This window comes from Pyxicephalus adspersus, chromosome 3 (assembly GCF_032062135.1).
Source record: "Pyxicephalus adspersus chromosome 3, UCB_Pads_2.0, whole genome shotgun sequence".
Taxonomy (NCBI): Eukaryota; Metazoa; Chordata; class Amphibia; order Anura; family Pyxicephalidae; genus Pyxicephalus; species Pyxicephalus adspersus.
In genome coordinates, this window is record NC_092860.1 from 66,441,044 (window position 1) to 66,459,375 (window position 18,332).

Below are 18,332 nucleotides of genomic sequence, written 5' to 3' on the forward strand. Positions count from 1 at the left end.
TTTGTCTCTCCTATTTCACTTTTTGCAGTCCTACATTAAAAATATGTAGACAGCCTTATTTGTACCACCTTTACAACTTACTTCTCTTCAGGAAAGATACCCCTTTAGTTGGCGGGAGAATTCCCTATGGTACTTGGGTGTACAGATCACCTTTTCATATGCCTTATTATACGGCGAGAACTTCCCACCTGTGCTTAACTAAAAACCTCACTTCAGAACTGGAAAGCTTATCCTCTTTCCTTGTTTGGACGCATAGCGTCTGTGAAAATGATGCTCCTCCCAAAGCTCCTCTATTTGAAACCCTCCCAGTTACTGTACCCACACGCACTTTAAAAAAGCTTTGAAAATTCATTTGGGCCTACAAAAAGGCACAGACTGGCCCAAAAAGTGATCTGTGCCCCTAGAGAGGCTGGAGGACTGGGGGCCCTGGATTTAAGTAAATATTATCTGGCAGCACACTTGCGATGTATGCCCTCCTGGTCATCTCTACACGTCTATAGTGTCTGGAGGGAGATAGTGACACCCCAGATCCCAGATAGCCTTTCTCGGGGGGATGTCAGGGCCCTGGAGCGGGAGAGAGAGAGCATTGTTTCACCTGCGGAATATATTACATCTGGTGGATCACAGATGATTTGTTATCTTTTTTGGAGCTCAGGGAAAAGTATAAGTTGCTTCAAAGTTCAATTTATGCATATCTTCACATATGCCATTATGTGAATTCACTGTGGTCATCTTCCAGGTTCCCTGGCCTTACCCCATGTGAGAGGCTGTGTGGTGCTGGCCCACACCTCAGGGGCCTGATCTCATCTATCTATAAACTATTGCATTGTGTCAATCATCGGCCAATAGATACATTTTCATATATGTTGACATGATAGAGGAAACTGGGGAGAGAACCGGATTTCGGGACCTGGGAGGAAATCTAGGGTGCAGCTCAAAAAAGTTCTATATGCACAATCTATAAGGAGAATCTGTACAAAATTATATTTCGCTGGTACCATACCCCGGTGGTCCTCCACCGGCTCTTTCCAGGGACTGATCCCACCTGTTGGTGCTGTCATGCACATAGGGGAACATTGGAACATATTTTTTGGCAATATCCCTCATCCAACCATGCTGGCATCAGGTGAATCAGCTGCTTCAGGATGTCTCCCACCAACATATACAACTAGACATGGTCACACACCTGCTTGGTCTTCCGATGACTGGTGTACCTAAAGGCCTTGAAAAATTGCTTGTACATGTTTTAGTACCAGCCTGCACACTTATTTCCTCTAGGTGGAAATCTACCTCCCCTCCCTCCATGGACGATCTTTGTAAGCGAATACAAGACTCGTTGAATACAAGTCTCATTGAAGTCTCTTAGGCCTTACTTAAGAACCAGATACAGAAATTTGAACGTACATGGGAAGCTTGAGAATCAGAACCTCTTTCTGGACCTCCTCTCCCCCCTTCCCCTTTTTGTTTATACATGACCAATTTTTTTTTTTTTTAAACATTCTTTATTTACATGACAAATTTGACAATCTGGACAAGTCCACTTTTGTACTAGTTATATGGAAATTATTGAAATGCTTTTCTTGATGTCTTGATATATATTTTTTAAATTTGTCTTTGTATGTTTTCTACTGTTTTTTTTATTAAAAAATGAATAAAAATTACAATTTCAAAAAAAGTATTAGACAGTTGGAGGGAGGTAGGGTAAGCAGTTTCGCCGCTATACTAAACACTACTACACAACAAAAAAATAGTGGAGGGCCATGCAATGACATGGGGGATAGAGCTAGGTTTGAAAAAGACTTTGAACCCTTCTACCATCTGAACCTTTTATCTACCAACCACTGTGGTGATATAAGTGCTTCCTGCACTGGTGAGGAGACACACACATTTAAAGCAGATTGTATTGATTGTGCTCTTCAACAGGACATTGGTGACTTCTGGCTATCATAAGCAAATAAAATGGACAAATATGTTAAAAGAATAAATGCATCAAAAAAACTGTTACAGATTTGTTTACCTATAGTTTATTTTTTTCATAGATAGTGGTAAGGCATTAGTTAGCCTAAATGAACAGTATATAGAAAGCCTAGATTTTGCTGTATCCAAACACAATTTTGGTCTAATAGTCTTAGGGTGGGGAAGTAACTGTTTAGTGCGATTGCCCTGTAAGCAGGTTCCATAAGGCAAATATTAATTGTATTCCCTAGTGCAGCAGCCTCCTAAACTTTGTCAATATAAACATTTCTTACACACATACATTAGGTCCATATGACATTTTACCTTGAGATCCCTATGAATTATTGGTGGTTTCTGCTTGTGCATATGCTGAACTGCTCGACATGTCTGGTAAAAAATTTTCAGTATGGTATCACAGGACAGTGGTCCTTTGCTTTCAGCTCTTTTCAAGAAATCTACAAGTTGACCTAAAGTAAAATGGAGAATAAAAAATAAAAATTCCCTTCAACCCATTGTATGAATATGGCTATGTCTACACTGGCTTTAATTTTAAAAAGCTTAAAAATGCCCATTCAGCTAGTGTATGAGATTTTAGGCATTGATAAAGATGTTTTAAGCCAAGGTATGTGACAGAGAGGGGTCAGAATATGATAAGAGAAACTGCTTATAAATGCAGAAGGTCATTGGAGTTTCAAACAATGCCAAGTTTGAGCACTGTAGAAACAGTGTAGACTTAGCCTTAGTTTGTTCAACGAAAGAAACATTTTATTTTATTTACTTTATCAAAAAACAAAAATATTTTGCAAAACTTGGAGTAAAAATTGTTGCAGAAAACAGCCAGGCAAACATTCATGAATGTTATATATCTCAGATTTACATCACAGCAATTGGTATCAACACATTACTGATAGATAAGTTTTTTTATATCTGCCTACACTTATAAACAGCACACACCAAAAACAGTTATACTGTATACTAGAAAAAACGCAGAAGAAAGAATCATAGTAAGAAATAACTGACAATCTGAATCTGTAGACACTGTATAGAAAACATGTAAAAACTCATAACTGAATACCTGCAATTAGGATTTCCATTCATAGCATTGCTTACAATTATCCGATCATGTAGGGCTAATTACAAGAACTGAAAATCAGAGAACATTAATGAAAACAGCTGCCATCTAAGTCTTTGCTTGTGAGAAGACAAGACCTAAAGATATCTGAATTCATTTCTGAATGTCAGCTCAGATCATACAAAAAAAAAACAAAAACAAAAAACAAAAAAAAAAAAAAACAAAAAACAAAAAAAACACATTTTTACTCACCTTTACATAGTTCTGTTAAAAGCAAGAATTCGCCTTGACCAGTGTCAGATTCTTCTTTTCCTATAGATGCTGCAGAACTAAACTGGACAATGTTAGGATGTCCAGACAGTTTTTTCTGTTAGGAATAGCTTAAGGAAAATTTTCAAACACGGCTGATTAAAAATATAAATCCAAATTTTAAACATTAAAGTTAGGAAGTTATAAACCACATCTTTACACCAAATGTTACTTGAAATGAACAGGTTCTGAGACTACAACTGGGCATGAAATTTACATGCAGAAAATTTCAGAATTGTAGTCAAACATAGAGATACTCCTAATACATATCTGTAAAGTACTTTAACCAATGTATTAACTAATACAGTTTAGCTACTCTTGTGATTTACACAATTCAAGCACACTGGTTAAATAGTTTACTTTTACATACACACAAAGAAGGGTAGCACCACTATATAGACCTGTTTCAATTTACAATTGTTGGCCCATTCACTGAGCTTAGAATTTGCATAACCACACTGGGCACATTCCTCACTCAACACTCATCCAAACATCTTCCCTTCTGGCCTCAGTGTCAAAAACATTAGGCAACAGAAGTGATAAGAAATGTCTTATGTTTATCACTAGCTCTGAAATCTAACTTTTGACGTGCAATGGAGTTATGAGTGTCTTTCACATGATTAGCTTTTTAAATAGGTCTGCTGCAAATGATAATGAAGAAAGTTTGTATGCAAGTCTTGTCAATCAAGTGGATGACAGGGTTTACTCTGCAAAGTAAAGATAATTGCTTATTTTGTCATACCAATATTTGTAACCAGGTGTGGAAGTTTGATTTCTTTCTATTGATAATGCAGTGTGGAGTTACTTTTTCTATGAAAACCTAGGGACATAAAAATAACATATGTACACATTTGACAAATTACTAGCCTAAAGCTAAATACACTGCATAACAAAAAAATAAATATTGTCTGCTACTTGGTCTAAGCCATGTGTCCTATACTAAATCAAGTGTGCTGAATCCAAATCTAAAGTCCGATTTTCTCTAGGTCGTCAGGATCTTAAGTCAATTACGCGTATTGACACGATTAGCAACATTTTCTCGTTACACAGTTATTATGTAATCTCTATACATATCTAACTTTTGCCTCATAGTTTCATGACATTACAAAAAAGTAGTTCTATATATGCTGCAACAACATATACAATTACACATAATTCACCTTCTTCAAACACACATGTACACTTCAGAAGTGTTTCAGGCACTTGCTTTTGCGTTTGTGGTTCTCCGCTGTCTCCCGTTGCAGAAACCAGTAGTCGCCCATCATGTTGGGGTTGCACCGGCCTTGATATCGTTTCCATAAAAGAAATGTCCTGGTAAAACCTGTCCTCTTATTCACCACTCACATCACCCAAATTTTGTGGGAAGAAGAGCAGATGGGAATGTAAGAAATTATTTTTAAGTGACATTCAGCAGCCAAGTTGATGGTATGCTGTTAGCATGTTGTTCACGGGTTTGGCATGGTTTTCAGCTCGCTGGTTGCCCAAAATGTTTTGTGCAACTAGCACAAAAGAATCCCAAGCAGCAAGTTCAAGTGTGTTGAGTTTGTCTCGGAACGTGGCATCACGCATCAAATTGCGGATTTGGGGACCAACAAAAATGCCTGCTTTCAATTTAGCATCCCTTCTTTTCCAAACTTAGCATAACTTTTCCAAACCTGTCCTTCAGATACTAAAAACCCATACCATCACGATCCATTGCAACAATGTTAATCCAAGTTTAATATGGAGTGGCAAAGCTAAACGTTTTGTGGATCAATGAGTGATTAATGCTTCATGTTGTGCTGGCCAACAGTGTGTTCAGGTCTGGGTGGCCATTCTTACACTTTGTAATGGTTGCTTTCATCACGACACATATATTTTCTATATCCCAACTGCAGGCCAAGAAGGAGTGCCACCACCTTCAGGTCACCACAGACGTTCCACTTGTGTTCTGAATAGTGATCGATTTCAAAATGACCTCCATGGATTCATATGCCTCTTTCATTCCATCGGCAGAGGAACAGGTTTTTCGTTACCTTTATGCAGCAATACAGCTTTCAAACTTGCTTTTCTCAAGTCTATAAACAATCTCCACTGCTCTGGTATGTATTCGCATCCTAACTCCATCATCAGTCCACTTACATTGGTACAGAAGCAAATGTCATTTTCCAGCTTGTAAAAACTTGCAAACTTGGTGTGATGATTACGAAAGTGTGAAGTTCCCCTAATTTTTTTTCCCCGCAAATTCCACTCCTTTAATCTGGAGGCTAAAAGCAGGTCCCTTACTAGATCATCTAAATCGGATTGGCTTATAAAATGTGGCTTACTCTTCTCAAATTGGGGTTCATAACATTTAACATCCACATCATCCACCTAATCTGACATGTCACGGTCAGTAACAACAGATGTAGGAGGGAATGACACTGGATCCTCTGCATCATGTGGCACTGGCTTCAGAGCAGATTCACAATCAGCATAGATGATTTTTGACTTAGTCCTCCTTAGGCACAGCAAAAGGCATTTTATTCCTTTTCCCATTCAACCATTGTGTTGGGCCAAAGTAACACACCTGAAAGTAGATACGAGGTGCCCAGCTTTTATCCTGATCTCCAATTTCACATTCAAAGGAATACTTTTAAGCAAATTTCAACCTCTTGGTTAGGTTCTTGCGTTGATCACACAGGGTATATTTGCCACAAATGTAGCAAAAATTGTCCAGTTTATTAACAGACCTACTATGGCCTAGCTGTACTATCCAATACCGTGTTTCCCCAATTTTAGGACATCCCCATTAAGTAAGCCACCCCCGATTTTTAAAAAAATAATTAAAATAAGACACTCACCCGTTTATAAGACAGCTCCAGATATCTGATCCTGCGTGTGTGTCCTTTATGCTGGCTGCAGCGTGTGTGTCTCTGATGCTGGCTGCAGGGCGTGTCTATTCCTGAGCCAAACTGAAAGTAAAAAGCCTGCACACGATTCTGAACAAGGAAGCAAGCTGCTGATCCCTGCACTAACAGAGATCCCTGCACTTAATTACGGGTAAGTGATCAGAAGGGGACAATGGAGTCAATGGAATAGAGTGATCAGAAGGGGACAATCATTGCATAGAGTGATCAGAAGGGGACAATCAATGGCATAGAGTGATCAGAAGGGGACAATCAATGGAACATGAGTGATCATGAGTGACTTTCAACAATAAATGTGTACTGTAGTCTTCTTCATGGAAAAATAAGACATCCCCTGAAAATAAGACCCAGGGCATATTTTGGCATTTCAAAAAATATAAGAGAGTGCCTTATAATCCGGGAAACAGGGTAGTATATTTTCGCACTAGAGGCAAGCCCTTGGTTCGCCTCGCCTTATATACCTTTTTCTGATATCAGCTCACTAACTTGCCCAGACATGCCCAGCTGCTGCTGGAACATGCATGCCACCAGAGGACATGATTCAGCTGAGGCGGCAGCAGGCATAGTGGTAGATGCCACTGTTATAATGTTCCCATGTAAAAATACATTACCCAATTACTGACCATTTGAACAGCTATAGCATGCCTAACAACTAAAAATCTGTATGTGATAGGCAAATTCTGAGTTCAGATTTGGAATCAGCACACTTGATATCATGTAAATCACATGTGTTATTCCCAGTAGCAAAATCGTTGTTGTGCAGTCATACATATAGTATATTGCTGTTGAATCATGATCTATGCATCCTGAAATATACACCCTTCTGCCACACAGAACGCCCAGGCTAGAAAGACGGAAGACCTGATTTTTAAAGTAAAATCAGATTATTTAGCTTATTGCTTACTAGGTTTTCTCCTCCTATTATCATGTTCCTTGTTGAAGCATGGGCTCCTTGTGCCACTTCTTGATAAATTTTTATGTACGAATACAATGAGACTAATACAAAGTTAAACTTTGGTATTTAAAAGGGCTTGTATAACAAATAAAATTCAGTGATGTAATAACCAATATAGAGCGAGCTGAAATAATTTATTTTTATTATATCAGCCTGGAGTACACCTGACTGAAGTATAAATATTAGTATAAGTAGCACACATATTTTCAGAAATATATTTGATAGCATAATGTCTAAAGAAGAAAAAAAAAAAAAAAAAAAAAAAAAACTTTGCTACAGCTACAAGTGTGTTACTTTTCATGAATGGGGTAACTTGTGGGTGAAGGTGAAGGATTGACGACATTAGGTGAGCGTGGAATGCTTCGTATAAGAAATTTTATTTTGAATTTGTTTTAAAATAAATGTTACATTTAAGGAGAATAGGACTAGGAAGATCTACGACACAGGTGAAATGGAATATCACTTTAAAGTGTATTGAAAAGGTAGTTATAAGGGAATCCTACCACAGCTTACTGTTACACTGCTAACTAGATCATTCCACCATAAGAAATAAATTGTTAAAACCATTTTTCTTTAACAGTGGGATGCAGAAGGATGCTAATGATTTGCAGTTCCTGCACAAAGATCCATTATTCACAATGTTACTTTCATGCTGTGGATTGAAAAATGGCAACCATGTGATTTACCCCTTTACGATAGCATTCACCCCTTTATCAATAGTTACCATTGCAAAATGTCTCTTTAATGCACATGACAGAGAAATGCATCCTATAAAGGCTCATTTACAAAATTTACTTAAAAGTAAATACAAAGTTACTGCAGATACACTGAAACTGGTTAAACAGTAATCTCATACTACAATTACTTAAACGAAGTTCAGTCGTGTGTTATCCACTCCAAGTCCCTCCTTTTTCCTTGTCCAGGTTTGTTCAATAGCAGTTTTAAAAGGCAACTGCTGTATGTAGTTGGCAGCAGATGCATTTCTTTCATGTTTATTCTGCACTTCTTACAATACAAAATGGGATATCTGCTCTACTGCTACCATACTTCCAATTATGCTGATGCTGGCCACTGTGTCCGGCTGCTTGTTGACCAAGGCAACCACTGTTACATGGAGGACATACGGTAAACATCCTATCTGCTGTTGAGAGAAAAAAAATCACGGCATACCAGATTCCATGGAATTTCCTCAAATTCAAAAAAAAAAAAAAAAACTTGTTGGGCCATGATGGAGAAGCAAAACATAAAGCTCCATGCCAACAGTATTCTGGGAATATTCAATTTTCATTAAAAAATAAGACCGAGGATAGATGGACTGAAAAAAGAAAGCTAATTTCTCATATATTTTTTTTATTTCTAAAATATATATTCCACTTCCCATCTGCTTATGCATTTTCTGCTCTATTTGGTTACTTCTCTAGGTTATGCTCTATTCGTCTAACTTTAGTTATACAAACTTTTGAATAACTTTATGCAAACAATTATTTTCAGTACTGATATTTACATACTTACAAATTTGTATCAGTTTGTCTTTTTGGTGTTGCTCTCTACTGTTTCATTAGGATATGTGGTTGTGCGATGTTTTAAGCCCTCCCCACATATTTGGTTGTTTTTCTTGGGTTTTGTTTTTAAGTTTCTTTTCTATATTACACTCCCTATCTCCAGTTAGTCTGTTTGGTCATGTCTTCTTCGTTTAGTTTTTTTGCATCCTTTTGTTTTTGTCATCCCAACTACCTGGTTTTATGTTTTCTTATGTTCCAGGGTGTGGGCACATGACTCCATCCCCTATCAGCCCGTCATACTGCAGTTGGCTTTCCTTTTTCTCATCTTCTCTGGTGGTGATCTTCTGCAGGCCATTGTTATTAGGTACAATGTCAGAGGGAGAGACATGCTGAAGGGTTCTATCTTCTCAATATTCTACATAGTGAAAAGCTTTTATCTTTTTCTCATGGACTTCTTGTTGGATAAGCTTCCTGGGCAATACTTTGGGGCTATAGGTAAACAAATACACATGGGCTCTCACTTGTGCGTATGAATGGTGTTAGTGGTGTGTAAAAATGGTTGTTCATAATATATGGCATTGTTTGGCCGATAAAAGGGTCAAAGCTCAGCCACATAACTGGGAAACTTATTTAAATGGCCGTTTAAAAAATTACACTCAAAAATAGGCATGCCAAAGGTGTACCTTTTTTATAATATAGGAATATCTATGTAATGTGATCTAATTACATTGTTATAGCTTATCATGTACAACATATACATACCATGTTTGGAGTGAGAACTTTATAAAGTAACAAAAATCTGACAAGCTATATGTGGTACCAGACTGGATAAGGTGGCACATTTATGGAATATAGAAATATGGCACATGCCAAAGGAAGAAAATGGTCATGGTGAAGTAGTCGTTGCCATGTTACTGTCACTAATAAAATCAGCCAGTGCCCAGACACAATCCTTTTTACATTAAGGTTCCTATTCACATTAGGATACAATACAAAATGTCAATACATTTGTCAATATAGTCATTTACAACACAGTCATTTACATAATGAAAAGGATACCATAAAACAAATCTCCTGAATAATTGCCTTATTCTTCTCTTCTTCATTGGAAAGCAATCGCTGCAGATGATATAACTATTACTCCTCTGCAACTATTCACACAGTATCCACATAACACAGTGGCAATTACAAATACAGGAAAACTCACAATCACAGTTACATCATTATTCAGGTTTGGAAAAAAAAAAAACATCTAGGTAAACAGACAATACTAACAATTAATATTCTAAATGTGAAATACAATGAATGGGTAACAGTTAACCCAGAAAGGGTTGAAGGAATTTAATTTTGAGCATTTCTAGTTTTGCGCAGTAAGTAGAAAGCAAGACATTATTGATTTTCAGGATGTAAAAACATAGCAGTACTTTCATATACAGCAGCTGTGAATGGCATAGTCTTGCAATAACTAAGATAAACAGAGTACAAGGCAGAAGAGAAGCTAAAATATAGTAACAATGTATGCTCTTACACAGAGAAAGTGGATACCTGGTTAGAATGCCTACTTATAAGCTCACACTCTGGCTCTGTTGTGCGAGTGTTTGGCAGCATGTACAGTAAGTATTGTGCCTTGTCAACCACTCAGACTGTATTACAAAAATAATCTAAGAAGGTTCAAATGGGCTTTAACAAGTTTAATATATCCTAATGCAGCCAAACCTAACAAAGATTCTCCACGGGTGGATCTGATTTCTGAAGGCAGTGCAGTTTACAACTTATTCTATTAGCAGTTGGATTATTACATCCAAAACAGATCTATATCTGAAATAGTGGATGTGAAAACACAATCATTTAAGTGTTCTGCATGAAAAAGACAGCACAGCGTCTGGTGAAGGTATGTTGAGTATACATACCTCTTCTGTGTTACAAAAAGGACTGAAAGATCACACATGATAAATAAGTGGTTTAGTTAACAATAAATTTGCCCAACTTAAAACCTCTTGAGAGTCTTGAGAACACAGACTTTGTTCCTTGTGCACTTTTTCAGTTTAATTTTTGTTCTAATTCAATATAACCACTTATATTCTGGGAAAAGCAACATTACATACAATATAAACAAGCAGCAAATTCAAATTTCATTACCTAAAAATTGTCACTAAGGAAAGTATCTGAAACCAAAAAGTACCTATTACCGGTAATTATATTCGCAGCAAGCCCTTTACAATTGATATTGTGCCAACTTCAAAATAATAAAACGTACATTAATTTAAACAAACTACAAATGAAAAAACAATAAGAGTAACTGTTATGTAAAAATGTAAAACAGATGCATTACCTTCAATGCATACTCTTTTCCAGAGGAAACATCCTGAGCTTCATAGACAAATGCATATCCTCCTAAAAATATAGAAAAGTAAATGCCAGATTTAGTGTTGTTTAAAACTTATCCACTCTGCATTCACAATGAATAAAATTTCAGGTCAGGTTGCTCAACCACTGAGATGCAATAAAATGTGGCTGTTGTAGAACAGTGAATTTCAACCACTGTGCCGCAGCACACTAGTGTGCCTAAAGAGATCTTCAGGTGTACCGTAGGAAATTGTCCAATTACCATTGTCGAGTGTCTTTGCTGTAATGACTGGCAGAGTAATGTAATACTCTTCTATGTCAGTGGGTGGCAGTAGGTAGCTTATATGCCTTGTTTATTCTTAGAGACAAGAGAAGTAGCTACAGTGTCATTTTGTAACATTTTTGATTTGTGGTGTGCAGCAGGATTTTTTCAATTTAAAAAAAAAAAAAAACACTGTTGTAGAACAACAGTCTGTAATCCGTTTTTACACGGCCATAGACAGTAGGACTTATCCCGCTTCTCAGCACCTTTCCTTTCCCCGCTTGTCCTGAATGGATGGAGGATACGGGTGGATGCAGAAGTAGGGACTGGTTTAAAACCACATATTAACCCTATATTTTCCAACTTCCTGGTCCTCAGATGTGGTGTCTGCATTTTTTTTTGATGATTCTGCTGGTAATCGTTGACAGGGTCAACACTTATTCATTGTACGGCATCCGTGGAGAAGCAGCACTTCAACCCAAGAAGGTTTTCATATTTAAAGATTACCCTTTAACTTTTTCTAGGTACACCTCGAAAAAGTTGTACATTTACTGTGGATACAGTTATTTGGGGGAGGGTTTACACTTTTATTGGTCATATGCGTTTTATGCTTTAAGGTACAGAATTGTAGCTAATTGCTACCAGGTATTACCCACAGTAACGTACAAAACTTAGTCGTACAATAAATAAAAAAACATTGGATGTCCCGTAATGCAGTGCTTTGGCCCACAGTTGTTGCATTGGCATTAAAAAAAAAAAAAACACACCTGGATGGCTTACTTGTGAAAAATTATTTGTACCTGTATTTTTACTACATAGATGCCACAAAAAAATACAAAAACCACATTGTCAGAGTCCTTAAACAACTTAGTTGCAAATAAAAAATACCACTGAATAGGAAGAGATGTATTTAATTGTCTTCCTACCCACACTTAAGATTTTTGGTCTCTTAAAGAGCTACTACACAGACAAGCCTCCCATCAGCCAAGTAATTATAGGTAGTCCCCGGGTTACATACGAGATAGGGACTGTATGGTTGTTCTTAAGTTGAATTTGTATGTAAGTCGGAACAGGTACATTATTTTATTATATGTAATTAAGACAGATGTTTGTCTCAACATATTATTAGGCAGAGTGGTGTCAGTTACTGTATAAAATCCTCACCGTGAGTTAATCATTAACAAAGCAAAAAAAAAAACAAAAAACTTTATGGAGAAATTAATTAACCTCTGGAGCAAGCTGTGCTTTGATATGCAAAAAGAAATAACTGCAGAGTTTGTCTTGGTCATTAAAGAGCTTGGAGAACAGCAGAAGATTTGCTACTGTCATGCAATATGAAAAGCCTGTTCATATCTAGGAGTCTCTGTATGTCAGATGTATTTACCCGGGGATAACATGTACATAGGTTAGTCAGGTTGAGAAAAGTCCATCAAGTTCAACCACTAGGGAAACACACATGTCCCAGATATAAACCCTATAGACATAGTTGATCCTGAGGGAGAAAAAAAACCCTGGTACAATTTGCTCCAACAGGGGAAAAACAACTCCTTATCCTGTGAAGCAAGCAGACGTTCCCTGGATCAACAGTCTCTGTTATCTTTACTTTAAAACTTTAATACCCAGTTATATTTTGTACTTCTAGAAAAGCATCAAGCTTTTTCTTTGTATATTAAATTTCTTTCCCTCCAAACACAAAGAGTGTCCTCTTGTTCTTTGTAATGATCTTGAAGTGAATAATTGAAAAGCAAGTTCTCCATATAGACCATTTATATATTTATACAGGGTGATCATATCCTCCCTTAAACGTCTCTTCTCAGGGAGAATAGATTCAGTTCAGCTATCCCTCCTTATAGCGGAGCGCCTCTATTCCTTTTATTAGTTTAGTCTTCACTCTCTCCAATTCCACAATGTCCTTTTTGTGAACTCGTACCCAAAACTGGACTGCATATTCCAGATGTTGTCTTACCAATGCTTTGTACAAGGGCAGGATTATGTCTCCATCTCTTCAGTCTATTCCTCTTTAATACAAGAAAGTACTTTTCTAACTTTAGATATTGCAGCTTGGCATTGCATGCTGTTAATAAGTCTATGATCTACCAGAACCCCCAGATCCTTTTCCATTCTGCCCCCCCCCCCAATGTATTCCCCCTAGACATTATGAAGCATGCATGTTAGCCCCTAAGTGCATAACTTTACATTTATCTATAATAAATGTCATTTGCCACTTGGCTGCCCAATCAAACAGTACATCCAGGTCTGCTTGTAGATTATAGACATCCTGTATGGACTTAATTCCATTACATAGTTTGGTGTCATCTGCAAACACATTCTTTATAATTTATAAAGATGTTAAACAATATTGGTCCCAGCACTGAACCCTGGTTTGAATCATTAATCACCACACTCTGCATGCAGTCTTTAAGCCAGTTCTCTATCAATTTACTTTGTTTAGATTGACTTTTCCAAACCTATTGACCATAAATTTCAAATTAACTGTCTGTGGGGTACAGTGTCAAATGCTTTAGTAAGGTCCAAGTACACTATCTTTCCACCAACTGCTACTCCACTGCAGTAAGCAACCAACATCAAGGCCTAATTACAGTAAACTATCCTGGAGGTTCACAAAACTCTTCTCAAGGTGAACAAAACCTAAATATTTGGTAACGGGAATATAGTTTATTGCAAATTGTACTGACAGTATATTCCTGTTATGTGATATGATGACCCTCTGGTTACTTCAGTACACATTCCTTCACTAGTTTGGGTGTAAGACCATGTTATTACCTCAAGATTTGTGTTTGAATGTATGTTACTGCAATGTTATGTTGTTCCTGCTTTCCTTGCAAAAAAAGGATTAAAAAAAAAAAAAAAAAAAAAAAAGCTGAAAGCGGCAACCCCGAGTCACAAGTAAAAAATAAACACTTACCTGGTCCCATCGGAGTCCTTCAGTGTCCTGCGTCCTTTTCCCCGATCTGTACCCCGGCGAGTACGCTGACGTTCCCGGGAGTGCCCTGTGACAATGGTGCGTATAGCCCTCGCTAGGGGCGCCGTGGGGATTTTATTATTGCGTTCAAAACAAAATAACTGTATTGAATGCAATGCACTGAATTTATATGTCTAAAAGCGGTACATTGTCTGTCATGAAAATTTTTTTTTTTTTTTACAGTATAATATAATAGTATGAGTATATTAATAAAGTATGAAACACAAAATCATGTCAAAGTTTATTAATCAATTGATATTTTTTTAATTTATCTAATTTATTATTTTCACATGATTTTGTGTGTTTCAAACTTTAATATACTCCAGTACCAATATATTATACTGTAAAAAAAAAATTTCATGAAAGACAATGTACCGCTTTCAGACATATAAATCCAGACATAAATGAACCACCCAGGAGGTTAAGGGAACATAAACATGTGCACATATGGGAAAGAAAATTAGGTTTAAATTTTTACACTAGTGAATGTGACTAACAAACAATGAATATGGCTAATCAATCGCTCAAATTTAAAACACATAAACCTAATAAATCAACTACAGGTAATGTCAGATTCACTGCGTTATAAATATACCCCTGATGGTTTATGTAAAACCTAAAAATGTACTTTTCTTATTTGCTCCCTTTAGGTCTAATAACTATTTAATTTAAAGCAAAACAGGTTCAATAAGTGTAAACAAATATCTGTTAATGCGGGCAGAAACCTAGTGGGCTCAACAGTCAGAGGCCACAGGGAATTTTCAGTTAACATTATTCAAGGTATCTTAGTGGACTAAAGAATACCTCTACTATGTAGGGGAGAATAGGAGAGGAGGCGTTCTGAAGCCCTGTCTTAGGATAGCCAACACGTCTCCTCCATATAGAGTTTATTAGGTGAGAGCTGTGACTCAAAGGAAAGGTCATGTATTCCCCTGCAGAGTCATCCGGTAGAAATTAGGAAAACAAGCCAAAAAATATATCTAATACCTTGTACCTAAAGACTAATACACTGCAAAATATACAATTTTTGTTCATGCATGTATATACAGTTAAAGAATTCTCCCCCCCACCATTAGCCTCAGGTCCATAGAAGTCCCTTGCCCCACACTGCATGCCCCTTTGAAAAGAAAGGGGCCTTCACATGCTTGGCTACTGACCTGTATGGAAAAGAATGCTGAAGCAATTGAAGTGAGACTGAAGCAGCAATATTAAGATTTCCTTTTAAAATGCTTTAGGGGTTGTGTTTACTGTTGGTGTATGGCAAATATACCATACTGTAAGAGTACAGGTAGTCCCCGAGTTAAGGACAGCTGACATACAGACAACTGCTAGATATGAACAGGCTTCCCTGCTCATTAGTGTGCAGGATGGAAGGGGCAGTTCAGTGAGTACATTTCTTTATACCTATGTATACCTCTTCCAAGGCAAAGAACCACAGGCCAGGATGAGACAGATAGGTAATTTAAAATTCCATTGGTTAATTGTATTCTCTTTTTATTTAAAATCTACATCTTTAATAACATAAAACCAATTAACAGATCACAATCTCTATCTTGCACTGCCACATGCCAAATATATAGATCCATATCAACAACGCAAAAGCATACAGGTGTGTTGTTAAAAAATAAAATAATACCAAACTACCCTGCCATAAAGATCCTCCTTCAGCACTTCCCATTTATTGGATGACAACATATTATCTATGTTTCTCAAATGTTCTCCTGCATTGTCCCTTCATTGTACTGAAGACTACAATTGGCCTTTAAACACAAATTGCCCAGGCAGCTGCGGAGAACAGAAGACTGCATTTAAAGGACTTTGCTGCTCCTGTATACGCATTCAGCTCCAAAGCCCTGAGAGGGCTCATTAACCAATATTAAAAAATATGCAAATATCTGAATGTCCAAATCTTGACCAAAGGTCTCATATAAGAGAGCTTGCCAAGCCACAATGCAGTATTTGTGCCCAAGTGGCCAATCCCCGTAAGATCAACACTTACAAATCATGTTACATTAATGTTATCAGAAGATACAACTACATCTGATGTGATTTCAGAAGTTTTTTTTTTGGAATTACAACCTTTGTTATTAAGGAGGACTTCATACCTTCATTTTGTTGTTTTTTTTTTTTTTTAATCTTCATAGACATTTTATTATCTGGTAAAAAGAACATATTTACACCCCAGCACATCCTGTGCTCTCCCATTCCTTTCTGAAGTCTCAAGCTAGAGGTCTCGTTAGGGCTCCTTGTCTCCCTGATGACACAATGGTGACCGATTTCTCATTATATCATCAGGTGGTATTTCACACACAAGCAGATGAGCCAGGTGCCAACCTCACCCTGCAAATGTGCGAGATCCGTCTCCAGATCATTCTCTGTCCAAACAAAATAAGATGGTTGTAAAATTTATAACATTTGATTGAAAACCAATTCTATTTTACCTGTAAGTAGAAAGCAAAAATGACCTGTCAGCAGACAGTTTGTTTCCACTTGAATACACAATGAATGTGATGGAAATAATGCTACAAACATAGGCTGTCATAGACGACAACAACCTCCCATCACTGAACTTAGATTGTACCTATACAGCAATATATTGCAGTGCACAAAAAATCAACTAAAAATGACAGATCACACAAACAGAATGCAAAATAAATGACAGGAGGCGCAATCAGATCTGTCCTTACATACACAAGTTAATGTAGATCGTCCTGACAGAGGAGCACTGAAAGGTGTGCAGTAAGGTGTCACATGACACTAGGGATGCCAGGCTCCGTACAATAGGAGGGGGTTGTACAGCACAGGTGTAACATACAACGTATGCAGGAACAGTGCGGACAATAACAACCCTCCCCCAATCATTGGGGTAGCAGGTGTACAAACAGGTTTCTTACCCTCAGCAATCACCCGCTTCACCCGGAGCTTCAGCTCTCCCATCTCCACTGTCTGTCCTACGAAGTCATGCTGGTCTCGTCCGGAGGCCCCCAAAGAGCCAGGCCCGGACAGGAAATCTAGAGCGGACTGCAGGAGAGACATATCCTAGCCGAGGATCACCTCCCCCACAAGGCTTAAAAAGTCGCCAGTCAGCGCCCGGCCGGTTCACACTCTATGCCCGGTTTCCGGCCCCTTTCCTGCTTCCGCATCCGTGACGTCATCTGGCGCTGACGTACGATCGCCTCCCTCCCATCCGATGTCGGTGTTCTGCTGTTTGATGACGTGTGCAATACACCTGCAGGGGAGGGGCCGGGCATGGGCGGACTGCGAAGATGGAAAGATACGAACCATAGGAAAGCTTTGTTTGTAAGCACCTTGGATAGAAGAGAGCTGTATGTACAGAGCCGTGATAAAAGAATCATGGTTACAGATATTCATGGCAGTAGTCGACATTTTTTTCATTTCACTAAGTCACTCTGCTGTAACTATGAGGTGATTAGCAGTATATTAGTGATAATGTGGGGGGCCCCATCCTATTTAATGGCATGCCATGGTAGCAATCTGTTCCTGGGGGTCTCTGGTTCAGTGGACATACAGTGTGGCCTGGAATGAATGCAAATCATAAGCACCTGGAGAGTCCTGCTTGGGGTGAGGAGATAGGTGTTTGCTGGGTGCACATTTATCAGAGCAGGTACATATAAGTAATAGTGTTAGCTATAAGAACTAGTAATACCCAGCCCTGGCTTTTCCTGCTATTCAGGAATGATTCTGATTTAAAATTTTATCACTACACAGTAAAAACAAAATGGGAAATAAAAAGCCTACACATGCCATATAACAGCATTCTTCAACCTTTTCAACATAGGGGAACCAATAAAATAATTTTCAGATCTTTAGGAACCCCTGCTATAATTACTTATACCCACAGCTCACAGTACAGTACTCCTAATGGCCATGTGGGTGTGGGCACTAACTGCTCATTGTGCAAGGATGACTGCAGCAAACGTGTATTTCCAGTTACTAGTTAGTGACCCTTTGGAGGCATTGCAGGCAAGCTAATAAGCTACTGTCACCCAAATAACATCAAATAATATTGAGGGAGGGACGCCATGGGTGTAGTTTGTT

General features: G+C 37.9%; 1 protein-coding gene across 3 annotated transcripts in view; it reads right to left on the reverse strand.

Annotated features, from left to right (window-relative positions):
- The window catches only part of GAK (cyclin G associated kinase), a 53,461-nt gene extending 36,029 nt beyond the window's left edge, over positions 1–17,432 (reverse strand). For 2 of the 3 annotated variants that reach the window (XM_072405014.1, XM_072405013.1), the window contains exons 1-5: positions 17,168–17,431; positions 11,015–11,076; positions 9,742–9,801; positions 3,281–3,395; positions 2,281–2,423 (exon numbers count right to left, since the gene is read on the reverse strand). In XM_072405014.1, coding sequence (XP_072261115.1) covers positions 2,281–2,423; positions 3,281–3,395; positions 9,742–9,801; positions 11,015–11,076; positions 17,168–17,309 — 522 coding nt within the window. In that variant the 5' untranslated portion in view covers positions 17,310–17,431. Of the gene's footprint in view, positions 1–2,280; positions 2,424–3,280; positions 3,396–9,741; positions 9,802–11,014; positions 11,077–17,167 lie in introns of all 3 variants that reach the window. The other variant, XM_072405015.1, reaches the window with a different exon arrangement.
- Between the last annotated feature and the right edge of the window lie 900 nt (positions 17,433–18,332).